The following is a 21,491-nucleotide window of genomic DNA, read 5'->3' as shown; positions in this document are numbered from 1 at the left end:
GTGATGTACGTAGTAGCGGTTACATCTCCGTTAGTTGCAGTGCATTCCGTTTTAATTTTCCTGTCATTTTGATTGCCAGATATAAGTTTTATCAGTGGATATATTTGTGTGTGCAAATTTTTTACCTTGATAAAAGTATCTTGTAAGAGGCTTTAAAAAAGTATGTTCATTGTTTTGAATCTCAAATATGCCTAATTACTGCTTTCAATAAGCAGTATGATATCTCCATTGGCAGAGTATTGTCTGTTAAAATTAATATGTTAAAAACTTTTGCCAGTGAAGACGTGTATAAGAACTATTGTGTCCCGATGCATAATACAACTCTACAAAATACAGCACACTTTTCATTCAGCACTATAAAGTAATCGTATAAAAGTAACGAATACGTAAAATTTTCTGCCGTGTCTGTTTCGGACAGAGAGCCGACCATATATTTTATAATTTTACATAGTAATTCCTAAATAATGAATCGAATCTAGAACGGGATATGCTGTAACGGCAGGGCTTCATTCACACGGCTATTGGGTGAGAAGTGCTTCTATTTGTACACCGGAAACGCAAAATGAGTTATCGATAGGTGTTCGGTATATGATTGGCTAAACTCTAAAGCGCGTTGGTTATTTAGCAGTACTTTGAGTTTGTGCTTTCTTTTACAAATTCGATATTAGTGAAATTGGGTTTTCTTGTCCAGATTTGTATATACATGGTGCATTGGTGATGTGGCCAGAGTAGGTAGTTTAAGCCACCACATCTTTTTTGGGTAAAAAAATAATTACATTGACATGCTTCTGCATCACATTCATCTTTTTTATCTACCTGTCCTTCATTCAGTGTTTAGTGTACTTGACAAGGCGTGTAAAAGAGAGGTATATAAGTTACGGATTATCAGCTGTTATATGTGGTAACAGCTGTTTGTTAGGCATTATTATGCCCATAACAGTGATGTATATTATTTGTATTACGAACTAGTACCTTTAATATTGATTGAATCACTTACATACGGTACATTTTTTCTTTTCTTTGGCTAATTGGAAGATCTAAAATGAACGAAATACGCAACCACAGGGGAATTAATATAAACGAAATTCAAGTACACGGAATTAAAAGTTAAAAACAAATTATTTAAGGATGAAATGGCATTAGTGTATTATTACAGAATTTTAAAAGCTAGCGACGTAATTACACTTACATATTTATGTATATATATTTCAAGGGAATATTTTAAAATTTCAGTACTCTGGTTTGATATCGTTTCTTCACAAGAACGCACTCTGCAAAAATTACACTAATAAGGTTGTATACGCATTGTGATTGAACACTAATCCAGTCCATACCAGGTATACGGATCGAATAACATACGCATTTATAACTGCAAAATAAAGAAACAATACTATAAAAAAGCGAATTCGCCTTAATCGTTGTATGTAAGTCATGCTCATCAGCAGCGACTTTACTGCAGCACACTCAGAAAAAATATCAAAAAGTTCATCGGGAAGCAGTAGCTTTTCAACTACAATGGCAACAAGTAAAAGCAGTAATTCATCCTCAGAGACCCAGCTCTCGAGTAATTCTAATAAAAACATCGAAAATTCGTTGATTAAGCATCAGGGACAAAAGTGGCACCAATACTTCGATTTTGATAAATTGCTAAAGCAGATCCGCGTCGCTGAAAAGCACCATCACCGCTATAAAGGTGATAGTTCTTCAAGTAATAATGGAAAGAATAGTTCATCCAATTCATCTGCCCCACCGTCAAAGTCCGGTACCTCTACTTCCAGAGGTGGACGATCTCTACGTCAGGTGCAACGTTTAAATGGCAACGATATGCATTATTATGGCATCGTGCCCAAGAAGACATCGGCTGATGTTATTGTTTGCAGTATTTGTCGCGGCATTTACACTATGGTCGGCTTCAACAATCACATGATGATGCAACATCCAACTGCATGGGGCGCCGCTTCCTCGAAATTATCCAATGCACCAACCCCGAGTGACATATACAGTTTAATACCAAACGATAATAGTCAAGACTGCATTCGTGATGGATCGGGTTCAACAGCACCAACTGAAATTTTAGGGTCGCCTTCAGATTTATCCGGCATAATGTCGACATCGTCAAATGCATCGTCATCTTCATCTTCCGTATCAACAACATCTTCAACTTATACAGCTAAACCGCGTCATAAAAGTAGCAAAAGTAGTGGTACAACGGCTGGGAGCAGTTCCTCTGGCAGAAGTAGTAGCACCAGTGGCAGTCGATCGCGGAGCAAACAATCGCGTCACAACAGCAGTACCAACCATGCAGCATCGGTCGGGATTCATACGTCCAGCACCACCAATTCGGAGAATACGCAAGCGCCTAGGAAAAGCTCGAAAAAAACCGCCCACACCTCAGGCTCTAAAACGAACAAAAACGAGAATGTGACCAATACATCAGCAGTAGTAACGTCCGCATTGGTAACAACTTCTAGTGCCGTAGCAAATAGCGCCAAACATAGTAAAGACCCAACCACAGGAATGCTGGATGCGACAGTGACAACACCTATAGCACTTTACTCGTCCTCGTCGAATTCGTCATGTTCATTGCCGCCGACACCAAAACTGACTACACATTTGCCTGAGGTAGGTAAAGGTTGTAGATGCATATATACTACTCCTTGGATGATTCATTCACTATTTAAACCAAAATATATAAAAATTCATGAATGAAAATGCTACTAAAAATTCGTATACATTGGAAATTGTGCTTGTATTTCACTAATACATTTAATATGTTTTTGGATTTCTAGGTGAAAAGCCCTGCTTTTGTTGCTCAAGAGTTCGCCGATTCATCGGTTTCTAGTTCGAGTAGTGAGTACGAGCGCACTAGTTCAAGTGGCAAAGTGGTATCTTCAAAATCGTCGCTTATAGCGAATACAACAACAACCAAAGCAATTACAAGCAGTTCTTGTTCTATTCCTGTTGTCAAAGAGGTAGCTAAAGCTTCTGCCGTGAAAGAAATTTCACGCTTTGACTCAACCCAGTTAAGTGAACTTGACCAGGCCGTATCTTCAATTACTGAATGCCCTGCAGTGGAAGGAAAATCTGATAAGAAAATGGGAGGCTCCATGAAAAACGTTGTTGATTCTACAACTAATTTGACACCAACTTCAAATAATATTTTTCATATGCCAAGTACTACAGCGGTTACGGAAAACCACAATGAAAAACTGCATCAGCCTATTGCCAACACTGCACCCAATAACATGAATGTTGTGCAAACAGCAATGCCACCAAACTATGTGGTTCCACAAGAAATGGTGCAAGCCTGCGAAGATGGGCTTCCACACAATACCTCCGACGATAATTCCATACTCACATTTGATGATGTTTTCGATAGTAAATTTATTAATGAGATTCTCAGCACGGCCGATACGGAAATACATTTTGACGAAAGTGAATTAGATACCGCAGCTGTGGCACAGCAACAACAGCAACAGGAACAACATCAGGTTTATCAACAGCAACAGGTAACACCGGCTAAGCGCATGCGCTATGATGAGACAATATTGGAAAGTGTACCACAGCAACAGCTACAACACCAACAGCAAGGTCAGGGCGTCGAAATAACAGGAGAATTCGTGAGCTACCAGCAGCAGCAGCAGCAGCAACAGTATGTGCCCTACAATGTTGCTACATTAGAGGATTTGAAGATGTTTAATGGTTCCGGTCCGTTGGTGGAGCAACATCAACAGATATCAACGCATTTACAGCATGCGGCAGAACAGCAGCAGCAGCAGCAACAACAACAACAACTCACGGCTATTGATGCAATGCAACTGCAACAGCTTCTTTACCAACAACAACAAACATTGAATACACACTACGACACCAGTATAGTTGATGATTCTTCCGATCCGAACCATTTAGCTTTGCAGCAGCAACAATACGATCAAACTGGTGTTGTCAGTGCAAAGCACCTGATTGATATGTGTGCCACGGTTGATATAAAATCGAATAAGTTGGGTGATTTTTCCACGATGTCCTCAGCTGGTTCATTTGCTAGTGGTTATGATAATATGGCAGCACACTTCCAGCTATACAATGTGCCCTCACTCACTGATGATAATGTGGAAACAGCAGAGCATGTACCCAATGGCGGTGAACCTGGCATTCTAATGCCTAACATCGTGAATGGCATGCAACGCGCTTCACAACAATATGTACTGCCTGGCGGCACAGGTGAAGACCACCTAATTTATGAAATAACTGATAATAATCAGGTGGCTGTAATAAGCCAACATCGACAGCAACAAATGCTTACCGAGTTTCTAACACGTGCCAACTACGATCAGGTTACAACAGATATGAATGCCACAGCGAATGCACCGAATATTGATGCCACAAACGAAGTAGGCTCGCTGTTGCAACAAAGCAACAGCGGCAACAACATGCCAATGAGAGAAGCCAGTGATGAAAACGATGAAGATTTATTCGAGTTCGACTACTCACTATTAGAGACGGTGAAAACCATCAACAACAGTAATAGCGGGGTTAGCGTAAGCAGCGGCGGTAACTCGAAACCCATTAAAACTGAACCCGGCAGCAGCGCTAGCAGCAACAGTAAATATTATGAGGACGTTTACTTGAATGCTTACCTCTACGCGGGCATACCTAAGCCAATTGCTATCAACTGCTTTGGTCTGATCAAGCTGCCATTCGCTGCCGCAACAACTTTCAGAAAACACATTCTGAATGCACGGAAAGCCAACAACAGTCCTATTACACTGAGCGGCGGTGGCATTAACGGCATTGTCTGTTCAAACCCATCAGCCGCTGCACGCTTGTCCAACAATTCCAAGTCGATGCAAAACTATTTCTCCAATTTGACCTCGTCCTCGAATTCTTTGGTTAGCAATGAGTTTTCGATTGGCAGTATTACCATAACTAACTCGTCTGTTTCGCAAAGTCAACTATATGCAGCACAACAAAAGCACCAGAACGCGGGTAGTAATAGTAGTGGGACAGGCAGCGGCGGCGTGGAGATTACTTTCAATACGAATTCCAATGGCTGTGGGCCGGCTATGTCACCTGTGTCATCAATGCAACGTTCGCGCTCAAAGTCAGGCAATTCATCCGCCGGTAGCGGCGGTTCCGCAGGCGGCGCGACACTTGTGCGTAGTAAATCACAAACTGGCGCACCTGTTGCCGTAGTCACGCCCACGAGCCGTTTACCGCCACCACCGCGTCCCAGCACTGCTGGTCCGGTGCTTGCGCAAAGCAGCAAAACCATCTTTGTGAACAACACACCTGCGATTGGGAATGATCGTGTCAAATTGATCAAGCGTTGTATGCCGCTCGTCAACAGCAGCAACAGCAATAGCAGAAATGATGGCGGCAAGCGCCAGAAGTTTTCACCGCGTCAAATTGCTGATTTTTTAGGCGGCCTTAACCATAACAACAACAACAACAATAATAAGAGTAGTAGCAACCATAAGTCGATGTCGGGACAACAATGTGCGGATATTGGCTCTAACGGCGGGAACAACAGCCACGAAGCCATTATAAATAACAACGCCAGCACCAACAATACAACCTCAACTAATTCTGATGAGCAATTGAAATTAGATCGTGTTGCTCACTTCTACGAGCGGCGTCGAAAACTATACGACCTCGCCCGCAATACTCGTCAGCAACAGCAGCAGCAACAACAGCAACGCACGCAACCACTTCAGATGCAGCAAAAATTGTTGAAGCAACAACAGCAATTATTCAAAATGCTCACTGATTATGGGCAATTAAATACTGCAGTAGGTAACTGTAAGGGCGCGAATGCGACTGCAAATCCAAGCGGCACCAACGGCAGTGAAGTATTGCGCATTTCTGTTTGAAGCCGCCGCTAAAATCATAGTGGAAGGGTTATGGAAGTAAAATTTGTTAGACTTGATCAAAGCATAAAACGAATTGTAGATTGTGGGAATATGTTTAAAAATTAGTTAATAGTTTAAATATAATTTAGGATTATAAAGTATACTACAAATTAACAAGCCTGTGGCGTTAGTGAAAAAAAAAACTTTGTGAGCAAACGAAAATAGCAGCTCAGACGCCATAGCATTTGATTAACATAAGCATTTTGTAGTTTTCAAGATTTGTATTTAGTTTTTGCATAAATTAATTTGGTTTTTACTAATTTAAATTTTATTGTATCTATCTATGTATTACTTATAATTACTATATATTACAAAGAGCTACAACATAATTTTTCATTTACACAAAGTACATCCATTGCATATTATTTTCACGTAACTATGTAGTATTTATACTTTCATGTCATTATCCAATCAGATGTATATGTTTTCAATCTAGACTGAAAGGTTATTAAGCCTGTTTCTACAATACATACAATGCAAATAAATAAAGTAAAAAATTAAATAAGCACATTGTATTTTGTTAGGATATACTCTATTGAGAAGAGTAGAAAACAAAGGATAAATATAATCGAAAAATATAATATAATCGTACATAGAAAAATTCAGAAACTTAGAACACACCGATTGGTTTTGCTGTTGTTACTAGGTCCTGCCTATCTTGGTGTATCGCTCAGTGTTTAATTGAGAACATCTAATGCTAGGTTTAGGAAACGTGTTTTTTGAAGGGTCTGCACTATGTAATGATGCTTCTAACTTCTATTAAAAAAATCCCTTGTGTTCCGTGTTACGAATTCCTAATTTTTGCGTTTTTGAGATAGAAATACTCTTGGAGGCATTGCCTTCCAATCGCTATCGCCATTAAGAACAACTAACAGGTTTCCCATGTACGAGAAAGTGGGATCGAACTAAAAACAACTTCCAACATAACAACCGATGTGTCACACATTAAAAAATGCAGCTACTATCACTAATACCATTTCAAATTTAAAAATTATTTATACATATATCCCTTTAAAGTGATAGAATTAAAAAATATATAAATATGAGAATAGACACCCATAAAGTTTATTGGTTACATTCTTAGTCGCAAACGGATTTCAAATACGCTTGTGTCCTTATATCAGCATTTTACTGGGAATGTTTAGTTTCTTATCACTTATTTTTGATTTGCATTCGTATAAATAATAACTTACTTACCCACGACGATAATTGCTTATATTATTAAGTATTTAAATAACATCATTAAAAGAGATCATAAAAATAATCTAAGCCTTGACCCAATTCCCAAATAGAAATGCCAGTACCCAATTCTTGAGCGAGTTTTATGCGTTCATGCACGGAATAAAGGCTGGGATAAAACACCATATGTCGACCATCCTCGGCTCTAGGAGAAATCGAAATTAAAATGATTAATAGTAATAATAATGGATATTACTTAAGATAAAAAAAATTTCATTGTTGTTGTTGTAGCAGCATAAAAATTCCTCATACATATACGGATAATGCTGCTGAAGTGACAGTCCTTGGCCGGATATAAATCCCGGTCGTTCCGGTAACGTAGAGCCGACTGAGTGTAGAAACAATGATTTATAAAGGTGGATATTTTTAGTCGCATTTCTTAAGTGAGACTAAAAACCTTCATCTATTGCTTTATTCTTTGCGAAATTTTAAGTACTTTCAACTTCGTTTGCTCTAGACATTTGAATGTACCGGACATATGAATCGTAATTAGAAAATTACTAAGCTGCTAAGCATAGTAAGCTACTACAACAACAACAACAAAAACGTGCTCTATTACAACCTCAACTTTGGCCAATTTTTTCAACTTTATAACAACCGGAGAAAGTTGTTCAATTAAATAATTTTCATTGCATAACCTTACATAATTTCCTTAGGTCGATAAATATTGAAATACTAAAATTTATGTAATTATTATACTGCTCATATGTACTCAAATCATTACAATTTACAAATTTACTTACTTCACTTCAAAGTAGTTTTCCACATCCAGCTCATCGAAAGGTACACGTTTTTTTGCATAATTCAAAAGTTTTAAATATTGTGCAGCTACAATTGGCCCACCACCGTCAGATGTATAATCATTTCCATACATATTAAGGCCCAAAAGAATTTTGCGACGTTTCGTCTTAACATCGTGGCTTGTAGCAGGAGCTAGTAGTTCAACTGACTGGCGGACCCAATACAAAGGGGAGTTTGCGCCTGAAAATATTCAAACTCAAGACGAGTTCTAAATATAAAATATTCTTACACATACGTACCTGGTCTTTGTACATTCGAATAGTCATAAGTCATTAGTGAGAATGCATAAACATGTTTATATAGTTGATTTAAATGCCTTTCAGTGAATAAGTTTGGAACCTCTTGCCGATATGGCGGTATCACAAGGATTAAACGTAAATTTTCCTTTTTGAGTGCTTCATCTAAATAGAAAAGAAATAATAGTAAAGATGAAAACTAATCGAAATTTATAATTTAAATATATTATAATTTACGTAATTGTTGCACCAATGTAATGAGAAAATGTTCGTCCACACGTCCTCCAATTTGCGTCCAAAACTCTATAACAACGCCATCGAATTCATTTTGTTTGCAAGCATTTACTAACAGTTCATTTAGACGCACCCGCTCTCTCTCCAAACTCAACAATCGAGAAAAATCCCGTTCCGTAAATTTATCAAATATGAAACGTGGAAAAACTAATCGCTCTTACTATTTTAGTTTCTTAATGGATTATCAGCCAAATACCTACTCTTTACTGCAGTACCACGATCGTTTTTACCCTTGCGGCGCACTTCTCGCATCCAACTTCGATCAATGTCGTGTGTGCCAGCTAATTCATATTCATCACCATTTTTGACAATTTGAAACCACACCGGGGAGATAATATCGAATTTTCGCGCAAACCATTTTGCCACATCATACCCATGTGAGTTCCACTGCAAGGCCATACAAATTTTATTATAAATAGCAAATATAGTAAAGATATTTAAAAACAATACCGCCGTAACATAGCCAAGTACAGTGCCGTTGAAATTCCGCAATGAAGTATCCTTGTAATATGCCGCATTGTGCTCTAGAATATCTTGGGGTAGGGGACGCATATCAATTAGATTTCTTTCGAAAACGGATTCATCGTGAGGTCCAGCTAACACATTTAAAGGTTTAATTGTTTTGGTTTTTTCAGCACGTCCTTTCCTTGGTGATAATGTAGCTTCAATCGTTGAAAACACAATCAATAATACGGTTATTAGAAGTGAATATGTGGCAGTGGTCGGCATGTTCGTATGTTCACTATTTTCAATTGGCTTTATAACATGCACGAACAGACTGGCCTTTTGAAGTTGAAATATGTCACCAGAAGAGGTAAACCACCCACTCCTACCAGCGTTTATTTATATATTCTTATATTATTGACCGGCTACTTGATTCCATAAAGTCATGTTGGATTGTTTGATTATTTAGGTTTCTCTTAAGCTAAGTTCCCACGGCACGTATTAGCTCTGCCATTCATAATTCGCTCTCTCATTCGTAATTCACTTCCCAGCTAATTCGAATATATTGTAAAAAAATTTCAGGTAATCTATCATCCTTGCTTCGAATACATAGTTCGCTATACAATATTTTTAAAGCGAATTACCTCGTTTGTAAGTAAGCATTATTGATACCTTGAAAATTACAAAAAAATTGTTGTCTTGCCTATTTTTTATCGGAAATTTATCGAAATTAGCTATCACATCGATATGAAAAAATTAACGAAAACAATGGAATAAAATGAATAAACCTTGATTAATATTCAAAAAAGTTGTTTTATAATAACAGAGCCAAAAAAAGAAATTGTATAAAAAATTATTTGTTGTTGTTGTTGTTGTTGTTGTTGTTGTAGCAGCATAAACATTCCCCATATATACAGGGAATGCTGCTGGAGTGACAGTCCTTGGCCGGATATAGATCCGCGTCGTTTCGATAACGTAGAACCGATTGTAGTGGAAACGAAAAACAAAAAAAATTATTAGTCTAGGAGGTTGCTGAATAATAGTGGAAGAAATCAAATTGTCTTCAGAAATACCGTTTACTCTGGTAGTGCATTTTCGTTTTCATTTTAAGGACCAAAAGCAAAAACAAAATACATTTTTCTTGTTTTTTCTTCGCTACTGCTACCACCAGTTCAATGGTCCAATTAAATTTTAAAGAAACAATGTGCAGTTTTCGTATTTTCAGAAAGGTTTTTGTGAATTACAAAAATTTTAAAATATTCACAATGATTGAATTAGTACGAAGTCAGCTAATCATACCTTAATGAAAATAAAATTGAAATTCTAAGCCATAATTCGGTTAAGTTATGGCCCGACTAAGAGAGTGTAAAAGATGTAAGCCGATACACTGGTGGAACGCTGAGAGAAAGCGGTGTCAAAATTCGTATATATGCACCTGTAAGAAGGGCTTCTTTCAAGTAGCTGGAGGCTGTAAAAATTAATAAAAGTAACTTATTCAGGCGCTTTGTTCCCCCCCCTGCATATCGTTCGATAGGAATTTTGGACCCCACCGGCAAGTTATGCGATCTTAACGTCAAAAACCAACTAGAAACATTTGTTTATAGAGGACTGGAAGAGAGGAAGAAGCGATCATCCACAGATACGATTGAGATGACTAAAGTAATTGCCGGAAAGGGAATGGCAAGCAATGACTACATGGATAATTTTCAATAGATAATTTTAAATGTTCAATTTCGCAAATTACTATAAAATGTAACTGAAATTAATTCAAGTTTGTCGCGATCTATATTAAACCAATAGAGAAAGCACTTTCAAATAGTCGGAAAGGAGCTTGATATCGATTGTGTGCGGCGATGTGAACATATCATATAGAACGAACACCTTCAGATTATCGTAGAACCCTGTGATGGCGGATCCGATTCTTAGAAGTTCTGCTTTTCTTCCCGGCTCGAATGCTATGCCGATTTCGCTCACATCATATAATATTTAGAGCTAAGATTGTTGGAATCGGCAAAACGTTCTGATAATCGGAAAAGCAGAACGTATATGTGCCGGCTTTAAATAAGTTAATATTATTACCCTTTTTGTACATTCGAAAAAAGTCACTTTCAAACTTTTTAAATTTGCTGCTGCTGCTTTTCGGCCTTTCTATCGATAAATGGAAGCATGCAAAAAGCGACAGATAATTATTTTCCGATATGGTAGCACAAGTTTAAATTCATCCCTGTAGAATTTCGGACGGTGAGTGAAAAAGTGTGACGCGCTTTTACACGATTTTACTAATTAGAATAAATTGTGAAATATTTGCATTTCAATTAACTATAAATCTTTAGACGGTAATAATTGTTTGCTCTTTAGTCTTTGAAATAAATTTTAAGAAAGTAAAATCAGGTATAAATTTTTGTACCTAATTGGAAGAAAAAGAAAATGGCGTCTTATGCGGCGCTTAGCTTTGCCGACGATACACGATTAACCTAACTTTGTATTTTTCCCGGGTAGTAGTAAAGCACGATTCTCAACTTTCAATAAAAATGGCTGATAATGATGATCTTTTGGATTATGAGGATGAGGAGCAGACCGAGACTACGGTCGCCGAGGTCCCAGAAGCACCAAAGAAGGATGTGAAAGGCACATACGTGTCAATTCATAGCTCGGGCTTTCGTGATTTTCTACTGAAGCCAGAAATTTTGCGTGCAATAGTCGACTGCGGTTTTGAGCATCCGTCCGAAGGTAAGGAAAAATATATAATGAATAAGCGCTATAAAATATAAGATGTACGCTGTTTAAGTAATGAAATATATACATAAGATATAAAATGATCGATTTATCAAATTTTATTCTGCATGCTTGCATCTGCCAAGCGACATATGTACATTTAACTGCTATCTTACATATGTATATATTTTTTAATTTTATTTCAGTGCAACACGAGTGTATACCACAGGCCGTGCTAGGAATGGATATTCTCTGCCAGGCCAAGTCGGGTATGGGTAAGACTGCAGTTTTTGTGCTTGCAACTTTACAGCAGTTAGAACCGACGGAAAATGTGGTATACGTATTGGTTATGTGTCATACTCGTGAATTAGCATTTCAAATAAGCAAAGAGTATGAACGATTTTCAAAGTACATGCCAGCAGTGAAGGTAATGACCTCAAAAAATGAATTTTGTGAATTTTTATAACATTTATTATTGCATATTTTAGGTGGGTGTATTTTTTGGTGGTTTGTCGATTCAAAAAGATGAAGAATCTTTGAAGGGCACCACGCCACACATTGTTGTAGGCACACCTGGTCGTATCCTTGCCTTGATACGCAACAAAAAACTTAACCTCAAGCATTTGAAGCATTTTATTCTTGACGAATGCGACAAAATGTTGGAACAACTTGGTAAGATGAAAGCTAAATTAATGAGTTAATAGAGTCAAAAAGTTACATCTAATAACTTTGTTTTATTTGCAGATATGCGTCGCGATGTACAGGAGATTTTCCGCAGCACTCCACATGGAAAACAAGTCATGATGTTTTCCGCCACGTTGAGCAAGGAAATACGTCCGGTGTGCAAAAAATTCATGCAAGATGTAAATATCTACGTGTCCATTCTTCTACTTGTTCTACTACTACTAGTTATACCACTAAGCTTTATCTCAATTGCTGAACTGCCACACCATAAACACCACTACACCATTAAAATACCAATTAAAAAACGATCAAACATTAAGTTAATATCAAAAAACATAAAGTATAACAAAATATTAATTTATCACAAGCTGATCATACAAAATTAATTATAAATGCAAAGAAGGCCGGAACAAAACGGTCATTTAAAAGATCTAGTAATGCGTCACTTGCTGCATAATCAAAAAATGCAAGAACAATGTATGTCGAATTGTTTTGTAAAACAACGTGGATTATATGCGACGTACTTTTATATACAGTCCAACATGCGACAATAATATAGTCATTGAATCGATCATTCACAAATGGAATGCCTTTGGGGATGCATCTGTAAGCCGAGAACGAAACGGATATAGGTGTAAACTTTTCTTGGGGATCGCTTGAAAGTGTTTGCGTGCGCCTGCACCAGTAGCCTGTTTCGAAACTAATGAGATGTGGTGGTTGTGTGGCCGTATGTAATTATAGCATATAAATGATTCTAAATTTGCTAAGTCTAATATTGGGAGGCAGTGAATGAGCTAAAGGCACCTCATCTGTCTTTTGACGATTCAGCGGCAGGATGATGATTCCTAATTATGCTGGTTTTCAATAACTGTAAGTTTAAATATGCCTTGTTTAATTTTATATTGCAGCCCATGGAAGTTTATGTGGATGATGAAGCGAAATTGACATTACACGGATTACAACAGCATTACGTTAAGCTGAAGGAGAACGAGAAAAATAAAAAATTGTTCGAATTGTTGGATGTACTCGAATTCAACCAAGTATGTATTTGGCTTTAAGTGATTTTCATTCCTTTTGAATTCGAACTAAAAAATTACTTTGGCGAAATAGGTCGTGATTTTTGTAAAATCTGTTCAACGTTGCATGGCGTTGGCACAGTTACTAACCGAACAAAACTTTCCCGCAATTGGCATACATCGTGGCATGACTCAAGAAGAGCGTCTAAATCGCTATCAACAGTTTAAAGATTTTCAAAAGCGTATTCTGGTAGCCACCAATCTTTTTGGTCGTGGCATGGATATCGAGCGTGTAAACATTGTATTTAACTATGATATGCCAGAAGATTCGGACACTTACCTGCATCGTGTGGCCCGTGCTGGTCGTTTCGGTACCAAAGGTTTGGCTATAACATTTGTTTCGGATGAGGCGGATGCTAAAATTTTGAATGAAGTGCAAGACAGATTTGATGTCAATATCACTGAATTACCAGATGAAATTGATTTATCATCGTATAGTAAGTATTTGTTTAATCTGGAATAGTGTACAGTACTAATTACGATCTAATTTATTTTATTTATTTATAGTTGAAGGACGATAAAATATTAAACAAATAAGTATTTTCTATAGAACTGGGCGGCTTCATTGTAAACCTATCGTAACCTAGAACGTTTTACTCAAATAAAGTCCAGAAACTCAACACAAATTATTTTATTTAAGACACTTGCTGATAAATATACATAGAATAAAGAGATTAGAAAATAAAATAAATTTCGTTTGTTTACTAAGATATGTGAAATATTGGTATAAATATAGAGTGGGTGAAACATGGTACTGAAATTAAAATTCAAATGTTTGACTGCTCAATATGGCTGACTTCCTGAACGCCGCCTCGAATTTTATCACTGCAATGCTTTGCATCATAAAAATTTTATAAACAATTTTCGTTTGAAATGAGTATTAATAACTTGATGCATATATTTAGGAACTTTAAATGAGTACGCATGTTCGATTTTTTTTAAGGACGCTTAACGTTGCACTTATGCAGCGCAACTGAAGTTTGGCAAGAGCGTGAACAAGCATACATGCAAGGAAAATGCTGCTGCAGCGACAGTCCTTGACCGGAAATAATTTGGGTCTTTCCGGTACAAAATGAATAAACAAATAGGATAACAAAATGTTCAAAGAACAAAAATTCATTCTGGGTGCGTGGTAATTTCGAAGTGTGTAATTCTCGGAGATATGAGACCTTTTTGGATTGTTTTCGATGAGATTTTATTAAAAATACATTGGATTTCTTGTACCACATTAACTATCAATTTTTTTTTTTTTTCGAAAATTACAAACCACAGCTATTCAGCTGGTTCCAAAGGAATAATCAGGGTTTTAGATCACTTCAAAAATACAAATATTTCGATAAGATGTCAGTTGACTGAAAAATTTTCCCAGCTGAGATTATCTGTTTTTAAGCACAAAGTGCCGCATTCAACATTCAGCAAATAAAAACCGTTGACAAAATTTCAAAAGCCTGTAAAAAGGTGCTTCAGCAGTATATTGAAAAATTTCTGTGGACTATTTAATGTTGCTACAACATTCAGCTGATTCGAACTGTCTGCATAATTGCTATTATTTGGCGTTTGGTGTATCACAGGTACAGCAAAAAAAAAAACAAAAAAAAAACATACAATATAATTTTATGTATATATAAACATATAATTATATGCATTTTGTTTTTGTATTACATGTATTTCGACTTTGTACAACTGCTATAAACTTGTGTGACTGCGTTCAGGTACGGCAACTTTTGTTGGGCAAGCTCGTAAGTTATGTATAGCCACAAGAGTGACGAGCAGAAAGCGAGGGTACCGAGTCGCTTTTACTTGCTGTAACTTTGTTGTAGCTGGCAATATCATATGCCAAGTGCCGTTACTTTGGCTAGTATAACGGATGTTGTATTAAAATGTTGAGTTTGACAATTGTGAACAATTTTGAATCAGTTGTATTTAGTAAGTTTTTTAAATTTTACGTTTTTACGCTGTTTTTGGTCATGGCGTTTCGCTCAAATATGGACCGCATGCAAACAATGCATGCAATGTGCGCACGAGAGCTTGAGCAGTTGCAAACAAATTTGTCTAGGTTTCTGATAGATAGTGAAGCTGTACTGAGAAATGATGTATTAAAAAACTCTCGAAAAGAAAACGGCTTTCCAACACACGCCAACGTGTTTGCACTTATGGCCTATGATCGATACATGTCGCGTTTAGCTGCTGTAACAAACCTTGCACGGAAATTTAACATTCACTTGCAACTACATAATCTGCATAAGATATTTGCTCTTGATATTGGAATGGGCTTGGCACCTGATTCCTATCTATTTGATGAATTTGTGGAATGGCGCAAGGTTTTATGGGACAGCGATGAGTGTCTCGATTTGAAACCGTTTCGAAGTGAAGATGGGCCATCAATTGCTACCACTACGGTGGCAGATGTCAGTAAAAAAGTACATTCAACTGATGAAATATGCGAAGAAAAATGTCCGCTTGTGCGTAAAATAACTTTTGCTACGCCAGAATCGTTGACGCTAGAAGTATGGCCATCTTGTGTGCAATTGCGTGACTTGTCCACTTTTGTTGCTGGATACCACTTTTCTGCATTTGTGACATACGTTGAAGACCTAGGAGCATTGAGTTTTTATGCTTGCCAAATGCGCAACGATATGCTCTACGAATTGAGTAACATGTTCAACCTGCTCAAGAGCGTACGCATGCCTTCAACGAATACCGTTTTTGGTATTTCTATTAATAGTAAGAGCATTTTGCGGGGAGTACTCCAGTATCTAGACGGTGCTTCCGATGGCGGAAATGGTAATTTACATGTGCTACTCATCGATTATGGAGAACTGGTGCCCCTGAATCCCAATGATGTTCAGTTTTATGATTTACCAAAAGTGTACCGGGATTTGCCTGCACAGGCTATGAAATGTATACTTTTGGGTGTTAAAGCAGCACTAGATGAATGTGCACAGATGGATGCATGTGTATTGGGTACAAAGCTACAAAGCTATGAATTTAAAGAAGTCAATTTCGAAGTTGTAAGAAAAACAGGTCGAGTTTTATTTGTGTATGTAATTGAGAATCGAGAAATTGAGGCGAAATCACCAAAGGTAGGTTTGGTCCATTGCATTAAAGTAACATAATAATAAAAAAATTTACTTCAGGATAAAAAAGGAGAAAATTTATCAAACAACCCTTTCGTAAACTCTTTTAATGAAAATTCATATAACAGTGACGTTCAACCACCAAAAACCAAATTTGACAGCAATAAGAATTTGAAATTTTTGTTAACTCTGCGCACAGATGAGGTTTGCAAAAATGATATTATATATTTGCAAGTTATGCATATTGACCGACCTGATTGCTTCCATGCACAAATACTTAAAAATAAATCGGAAACATTGGAACAACTATTTTGGAATACCGGCGAAGTTCTGTTGGAGCAAAAGCTAACAGCGCAACCCAAATTGGGTGATATAATATTGGCGCAATATGCGAAAGATGAATTTTGGTATCGCGCTAAAGTCATTGATGTGGTCGATGATGATGTTTTTAAGGTAAATATGGTTTTACAATTTTTGCTATGGTTTACCGATTTGTATTTTTCATTGAAGGTATTCTATTTGGATTATGGTAATACAGAGACGGTGTCATTGAAGAGCATTGCCAAATGCAATAGTGCCCAAGAGACGGCACCGTTTCGTGCAGTATTTTGTCGTTTTGCTGGTATAATCGATATTACTAACGGGGACGAGTCGCTCTGCGAACAAGCTGTGCAAATGTTAGTTGTTATGTTATTGAATCAACGTATCGAAGTGCGAGTCGTACAAAAAATGAACGATGGAGAGTTGTGCGTACAACTATTGGACAAGGAGTTTGCTGAGACAACACAAATGTTGGTCGAAATGGGCTATGCTAAGGAAATCTAAGAGGACGCCTTCAATGGGGCATATTTATTTATTTTTGTATGTAAGAGTTCTGACAAAGTTAACTGTTTTTTTTATGCCCACATGGTACATACATACGTCTGCGCTCAAATTTGTATAAAGTAATAAGTGTATAGATTTATATGCGCCTATGAAATAGTTACGTAAAAAATTAACATTTTTTTTATCAGTTATAGATAATTGACGCTGGGCGTATTTTTTCAGTTTTAGCGCAGCTACCTATGCGTGCAAAAAATACCTAATATTTTAGATGTATCATAGACAAGTGGGAAATACAAAGTGTTTTTGTTTAATAAATTGAATTATAATGTAGTAGCTGTAATGTTTACTCGAAATCGTATACATACATACATATGTGCATACGAAGAGGTGATGCATTTTGATGCAGATGTGGATATTTCAGTTTTGCGGAATTGTTTTACAATAATAACTTTGCATTTTTATTTTTATCATGTTTTTGGAACAGCGACGGTCCTTGACAAGATATGAATTCGATTATCTTTAGAGCGGCCATCATAACTTACAGCTGAAATGAAGTGAGTGCAGCTCAATCGTTTAAAGATGAATTTTGCGGATTCTATCAGAAAGCGGCCATTATACATAGGACTCGCCCAATGCAGCCGTTAATGTCAGTTTAATTATCAATTCACTGATTTACTTAAAAATTTAAGTCGTATATTATTAACGGCCCCATTTCTAAGAGGTTTTGAAAATAAGTACATTAAAGCATCGGAATATAGACACTATAATTGAAATTCTGAGTCGGCTTGAAACTGTAGGTCCCCCCATTTGTGGAACAACATTGAGACGCACGTCACAAATAGGAGGAGGAGCTCGGCCAAACACGCAAAAAGGGTGCACGCGCCAATTATTTGTATATAGGGTGATCAATCAAGAGGAGTTTTTTCATTTGCGTTTTTTTACAGATCGCGCGCGAGTTGTGGCAAACTGTCATCGTGGATTTGTTGAACAGCGTTTGGCATTTCATCATGGAAAGACTCACACCGCAACAACGTCTACAAATTGTTCAACTGTATTATGAAAATCAGCGTTCTGTGCCATACAGCTCGTGAAACAATGACTTTATTGAGAAGTCATTTCGGAGAGCAGCTGATTTCACGTTTAGGACCTGTGAGTTGGCCACCAAGATCTTGTGATATCACACCTTTGGACTTTTTTCTTTGGGGATTCGTGAAGTCCAAGGTCTATGCTGATAAACCAGCTACGATTGAAGCTCTGGAAGCCAACATTACGCGTGTTATTCACGACATACCAGTCGAATGATTGAAAATTGGACCTTCAGAATGGACCACCTTAAGCGTAGTTGCGGCCAACATTTGAATGAAGTCATATTCAAAAAGTAAATGTCAAAGAATGTCCTTTCAAATGATAAATAAAGGTTTTGAACATAATTTACATTTTTGTTTTTTTTAACTATTGAAAAAACCACCTCATGATTGATCACCCTATATATATAATTACATTGCTTGATATGAAGTGTTGGAAATCTGAAGCAATGAATTTTAACATCAAGCAAATGGGTATGCTTTTAAAATTAATTTCATATCTTGGTTGAAAATTACATTAACCTGTCCCTGTATGCACCAATTACACAGGTCTGCAAAAAAATGGGTTCGGAATGTCCTATAAAAGTGTAGTGTCATTTCCAAAGTAATTTTTTGCGTAGAATCCGAATACGGGGTTTAAATTGCTCTATCACGTCAGGACTTTGAGATATCCTAACCTAAAAGTGCAAAAAACGCTGTTTTTGCCCATTTTTGAGGTTATGTAGCTACGAAGATTTTGCTCTTCATAAAAAAGTAGACGTTACATTTTAAATTATAAGTCTTCCTCTTTTAAATGCCGTTGAGTTTGCTCAAATATCTTAATTTTTCACTGAGATATCGCATTTTGACCGTATCACGTCTCATGTTAGCTCAATGGATTTTCGAATATCGAAAAATTCACAAACATGGAAACTTCAAAATCCGATATCTCAGTGAAAAATAAAGATATTTAAGCAAACTCAACGGCATTTAAAAGAGGAAGACTTATACTTTAAAATACTATACTGCTTTATGAAGAGCAAAATCTGCGTAGCTACATAACCGCAAAAATGGGCAAAAACAGCGTTTTTTGCACTTGTAGGTTAGGATATCTCAAAATCCTGACGTGATAGAGCAATTTAATTTATAAATTATAATTAAATTTAATGACCCTACACTTTCCTAGAACAAAACGTTGTTGACCTGTGTTATTTACTTTTTTATTTTATAACACAAATCGTGGTCTTTCACCTATAGGCGCTGTAGTTGATAAACTTCTCGAAATAAATTTAAATTTTTCAAAATAAGTTTTTCTATAAATTAACTGTTTATTTCACTTGAAGCGCCTACATGAATGAGCAAACTCATTTGTGGTTATTATTTCCTTGAAGGTAAAAGCGTTGAGATTTGAGGCGAAGAAAAAGTCTGCTGTGAGGATTTGATAACTGAATTTGTGAAACGGCATTGCTTTTCTTAAGTTCCATCGGCCCTTTGGGGCATAATTACTTATGCACCGAAGATTGATGAGATGTGGAGTAACTACGACTTATGGTACTAGGAGTGATTTTATTTAGGTTGCTGTTATTGTCGCAGCATAAACACTCCCCATACATATACAGGAAATGCAGCTGAAGTGACATAAATTCGGGTAGTTCCGAATTTCTTTAGGTCTTCAAGACTTATTGAATCATTCCCAAAAAAGGCAATCGAAAACCAAGTAGCTTGGAACTTTCACTATTATTTTTATTCACTTGCAAAAAGTATAAATTAAGGCTATTGTTCACACAGTCGCCTGAAACAATAATCAAATGCTTTGTTACTCTGTGGGTTCTCCAGTATTCCGTTGAATGTAAGTAGAGTGGGAGAAAGTCTTTAAGGGGACAGATACCTGTAAACGGCCATATTTTCCCTGATTTTCATTAAAATTATTTAAAATGAAGAAGTCAATATATTTTTTCCAAATTGGCATACAGTTTATTTATACACTAGCTTTAACTCGCGGCCCCGCTCGCGTAGGAGTAGTTTTAATATAATAATATAATAACCATAATATTACAATACCCGGCATCCGTTGCTATGCCTCGTTGAATAAAATCAAAACAACCAATCAGAAAAATATCAAGCAAAATTATTTTTATTAATTTTCTATCTCAAACCGTTTTTGAACTTGGGTCATAGTTAAACAGCTTATGCGGATTATGAAGTCTAGAGTGTGCTATAAATAGTGGGAAATAGGAAAAACTAAGATTTTTTAGATTAAATTTAAGCAAATATTCGATTATTAGTGACGAATGAGAGTGGTGGAGCGGCCTGGGGCTGTGGGAAGGGAGTTCCATCATACAAACATGTCTATAACCTTCATTGGGTGAAAATATGAATATATAAAAATTTTTGCGTCATTTGGTGTTGTCGTTTCGTAGTGATGCGCGGACAACGTACAGACATTCATTCACCTTTGTAGTATAGAGATTAAAATAATAAATATAAATTTTTTTTTATTTTAATCATTTAAAATGGCGGATCTACACTCAATTCTTCCAGGAAGGTTGCAGCGGGCCTTCTCAATCGGCGGGCAGTGTAGCATTGGCGTCAGTGACCTGAATACAAAAAACCAAACATTGTCTTGTTTATTAATATCATAATTTCTATATGAATTAAAAGCAAATGAAAGAAAAAATTCGCGGAATGAAATGCTTAAAAAAATGAATTTCGGGGCGTATTTTCCTACTATTTTTGCTTCGAAAAAAATCACATAGAAAATAATATCATAAAAAAGATGTGTGCGAAATTTCAGGGAGATCGGGCAATACTTTTTCGAGTTATCGTGCCCGCCAATTCGAAAAATATAGTTTTGAGAAAACCGCTTCTAAAGTTTCAATACATAACTATACCTCTCCCAGCGCTCAAACGGAAGAGTTGTCACGGTCGTGACGATCTATAATATAAGAAATACATAAATTTACATTCTAAAATTTTTTTTGACATATTCTTATATTAATATTTTATAAAAAAAAAAAATCGAAATTTTACAGGTATCTGCCCCCTTAATTCAAGCTTGTCTGTTGGGTCAAATATACAGTGGTCACACAATTTATACGTAGACTCACAGTTTATAAACAGATACACC

General features: G+C 36.7%; 4 protein-coding genes across 7 annotated transcripts; 3 read left to right on the top strand and 1 right to left on the bottom strand.

Annotated features, from left to right (window-relative positions):
• The first annotated feature begins 374 nt into the window (after positions 1–374).
• On the top strand, positions 375–6,417 carry LOC129246995 (uncharacterized). Its single transcript, XM_054885811.1, has 3 exons — positions 375–525; positions 1,234–2,622; positions 2,790–6,417. The coding sequence occupies exons 2-3, from the start codon at positions 1,432–1,434 to the stop codon at positions 5,868–5,870; spliced, it is 4,272 nt and encodes a 1,423-aa protein (XP_054741786.1). The 5' UTR covers positions 375–525; positions 1,234–1,431; the 3' UTR covers positions 5,871–6,417.
• A 4-nt stretch (positions 6,418–6,421) lies between these two features.
• LOC129246997 (chitinase domain-containing protein 1) lies at positions 6,422–9,585 on the bottom strand. The gene is made up of 6 exons (XM_054885812.1): positions 8,930–9,585; positions 8,680–8,866; positions 8,423–8,626; positions 8,189–8,350; positions 7,892–8,129; positions 6,422–7,293 (listed from the first exon to the last, which is right to left on the bottom strand). Exons 1-6 carry the CDS (start codon positions 9,206–9,208, stop codon positions 7,152–7,154), a joined length of 1,212 nt encoding a protein of 403 aa, XP_054741787.1. The 5' UTR covers positions 9,209–9,585; the 3' UTR covers positions 6,422–7,151.
• Positions 9,586–11,134: 1,549 nt separating this feature from the next.
• Positions 11,135–14,089, top strand: LOC129248052 (ATP-dependent RNA helicase WM6). 4 transcript variants are annotated; one of them, XM_054887471.1, is made up of 8 exons: positions 11,135–11,259; positions 11,426–11,653; positions 11,845–12,065; positions 12,127–12,310; positions 12,383–12,501; positions 13,231–13,362; positions 13,433–13,835; positions 13,906–14,089. In XM_054887471.1, exons 2-8 carry the CDS (start codon positions 11,455–11,457, stop codon positions 13,917–13,919), a joined length of 1,272 nt encoding a protein of 423 aa, XP_054743446.1. In that variant the 5' UTR covers positions 11,135–11,259; positions 11,426–11,454; the 3' UTR covers positions 13,920–14,089. The 4 variants fall into 4 exon arrangements, with proteins under 4 accessions (XP_054743446.1, XP_054743449.1, XP_054743450.1 ...); XM_054887474.1 differs by having other exon boundaries at positions 11,142–11,259; positions 11,423–11,653; XM_054887475.1 differs by having other exon boundaries at positions 11,144–11,164.
• Positions 14,090–15,229: 1,140 nt separating this feature from the next.
• Positions 15,230–17,630, top strand: LOC129248636 (tudor domain-containing protein 1-like). Its single transcript, XM_054888259.1, has 3 exons — positions 15,230–16,481; positions 16,536–16,928; positions 16,986–17,630. Exons 1-3 carry the CDS (start codon positions 15,279–15,281, stop codon positions 17,298–17,300), a joined length of 1,911 nt encoding a protein of 636 aa, XP_054744234.1. The 5' UTR covers positions 15,230–15,278; the 3' UTR covers positions 17,301–17,630.
• The last annotated feature ends 3,861 nt before the right edge of the window (positions 17,631–21,491 follow it).

Source organism: Anastrepha obliqua, chromosome 5 (assembly GCF_027943255.1).
Source record: "Anastrepha obliqua isolate idAnaObli1 chromosome 5, idAnaObli1_1.0, whole genome shotgun sequence".
In the NCBI taxonomy this organism is placed as follows: Eukaryota; Metazoa; Arthropoda; class Insecta; order Diptera; family Tephritidae; genus Anastrepha; species Anastrepha obliqua.
This window is presented reverse-complemented; position numbering and strand designations above follow the sequence as displayed.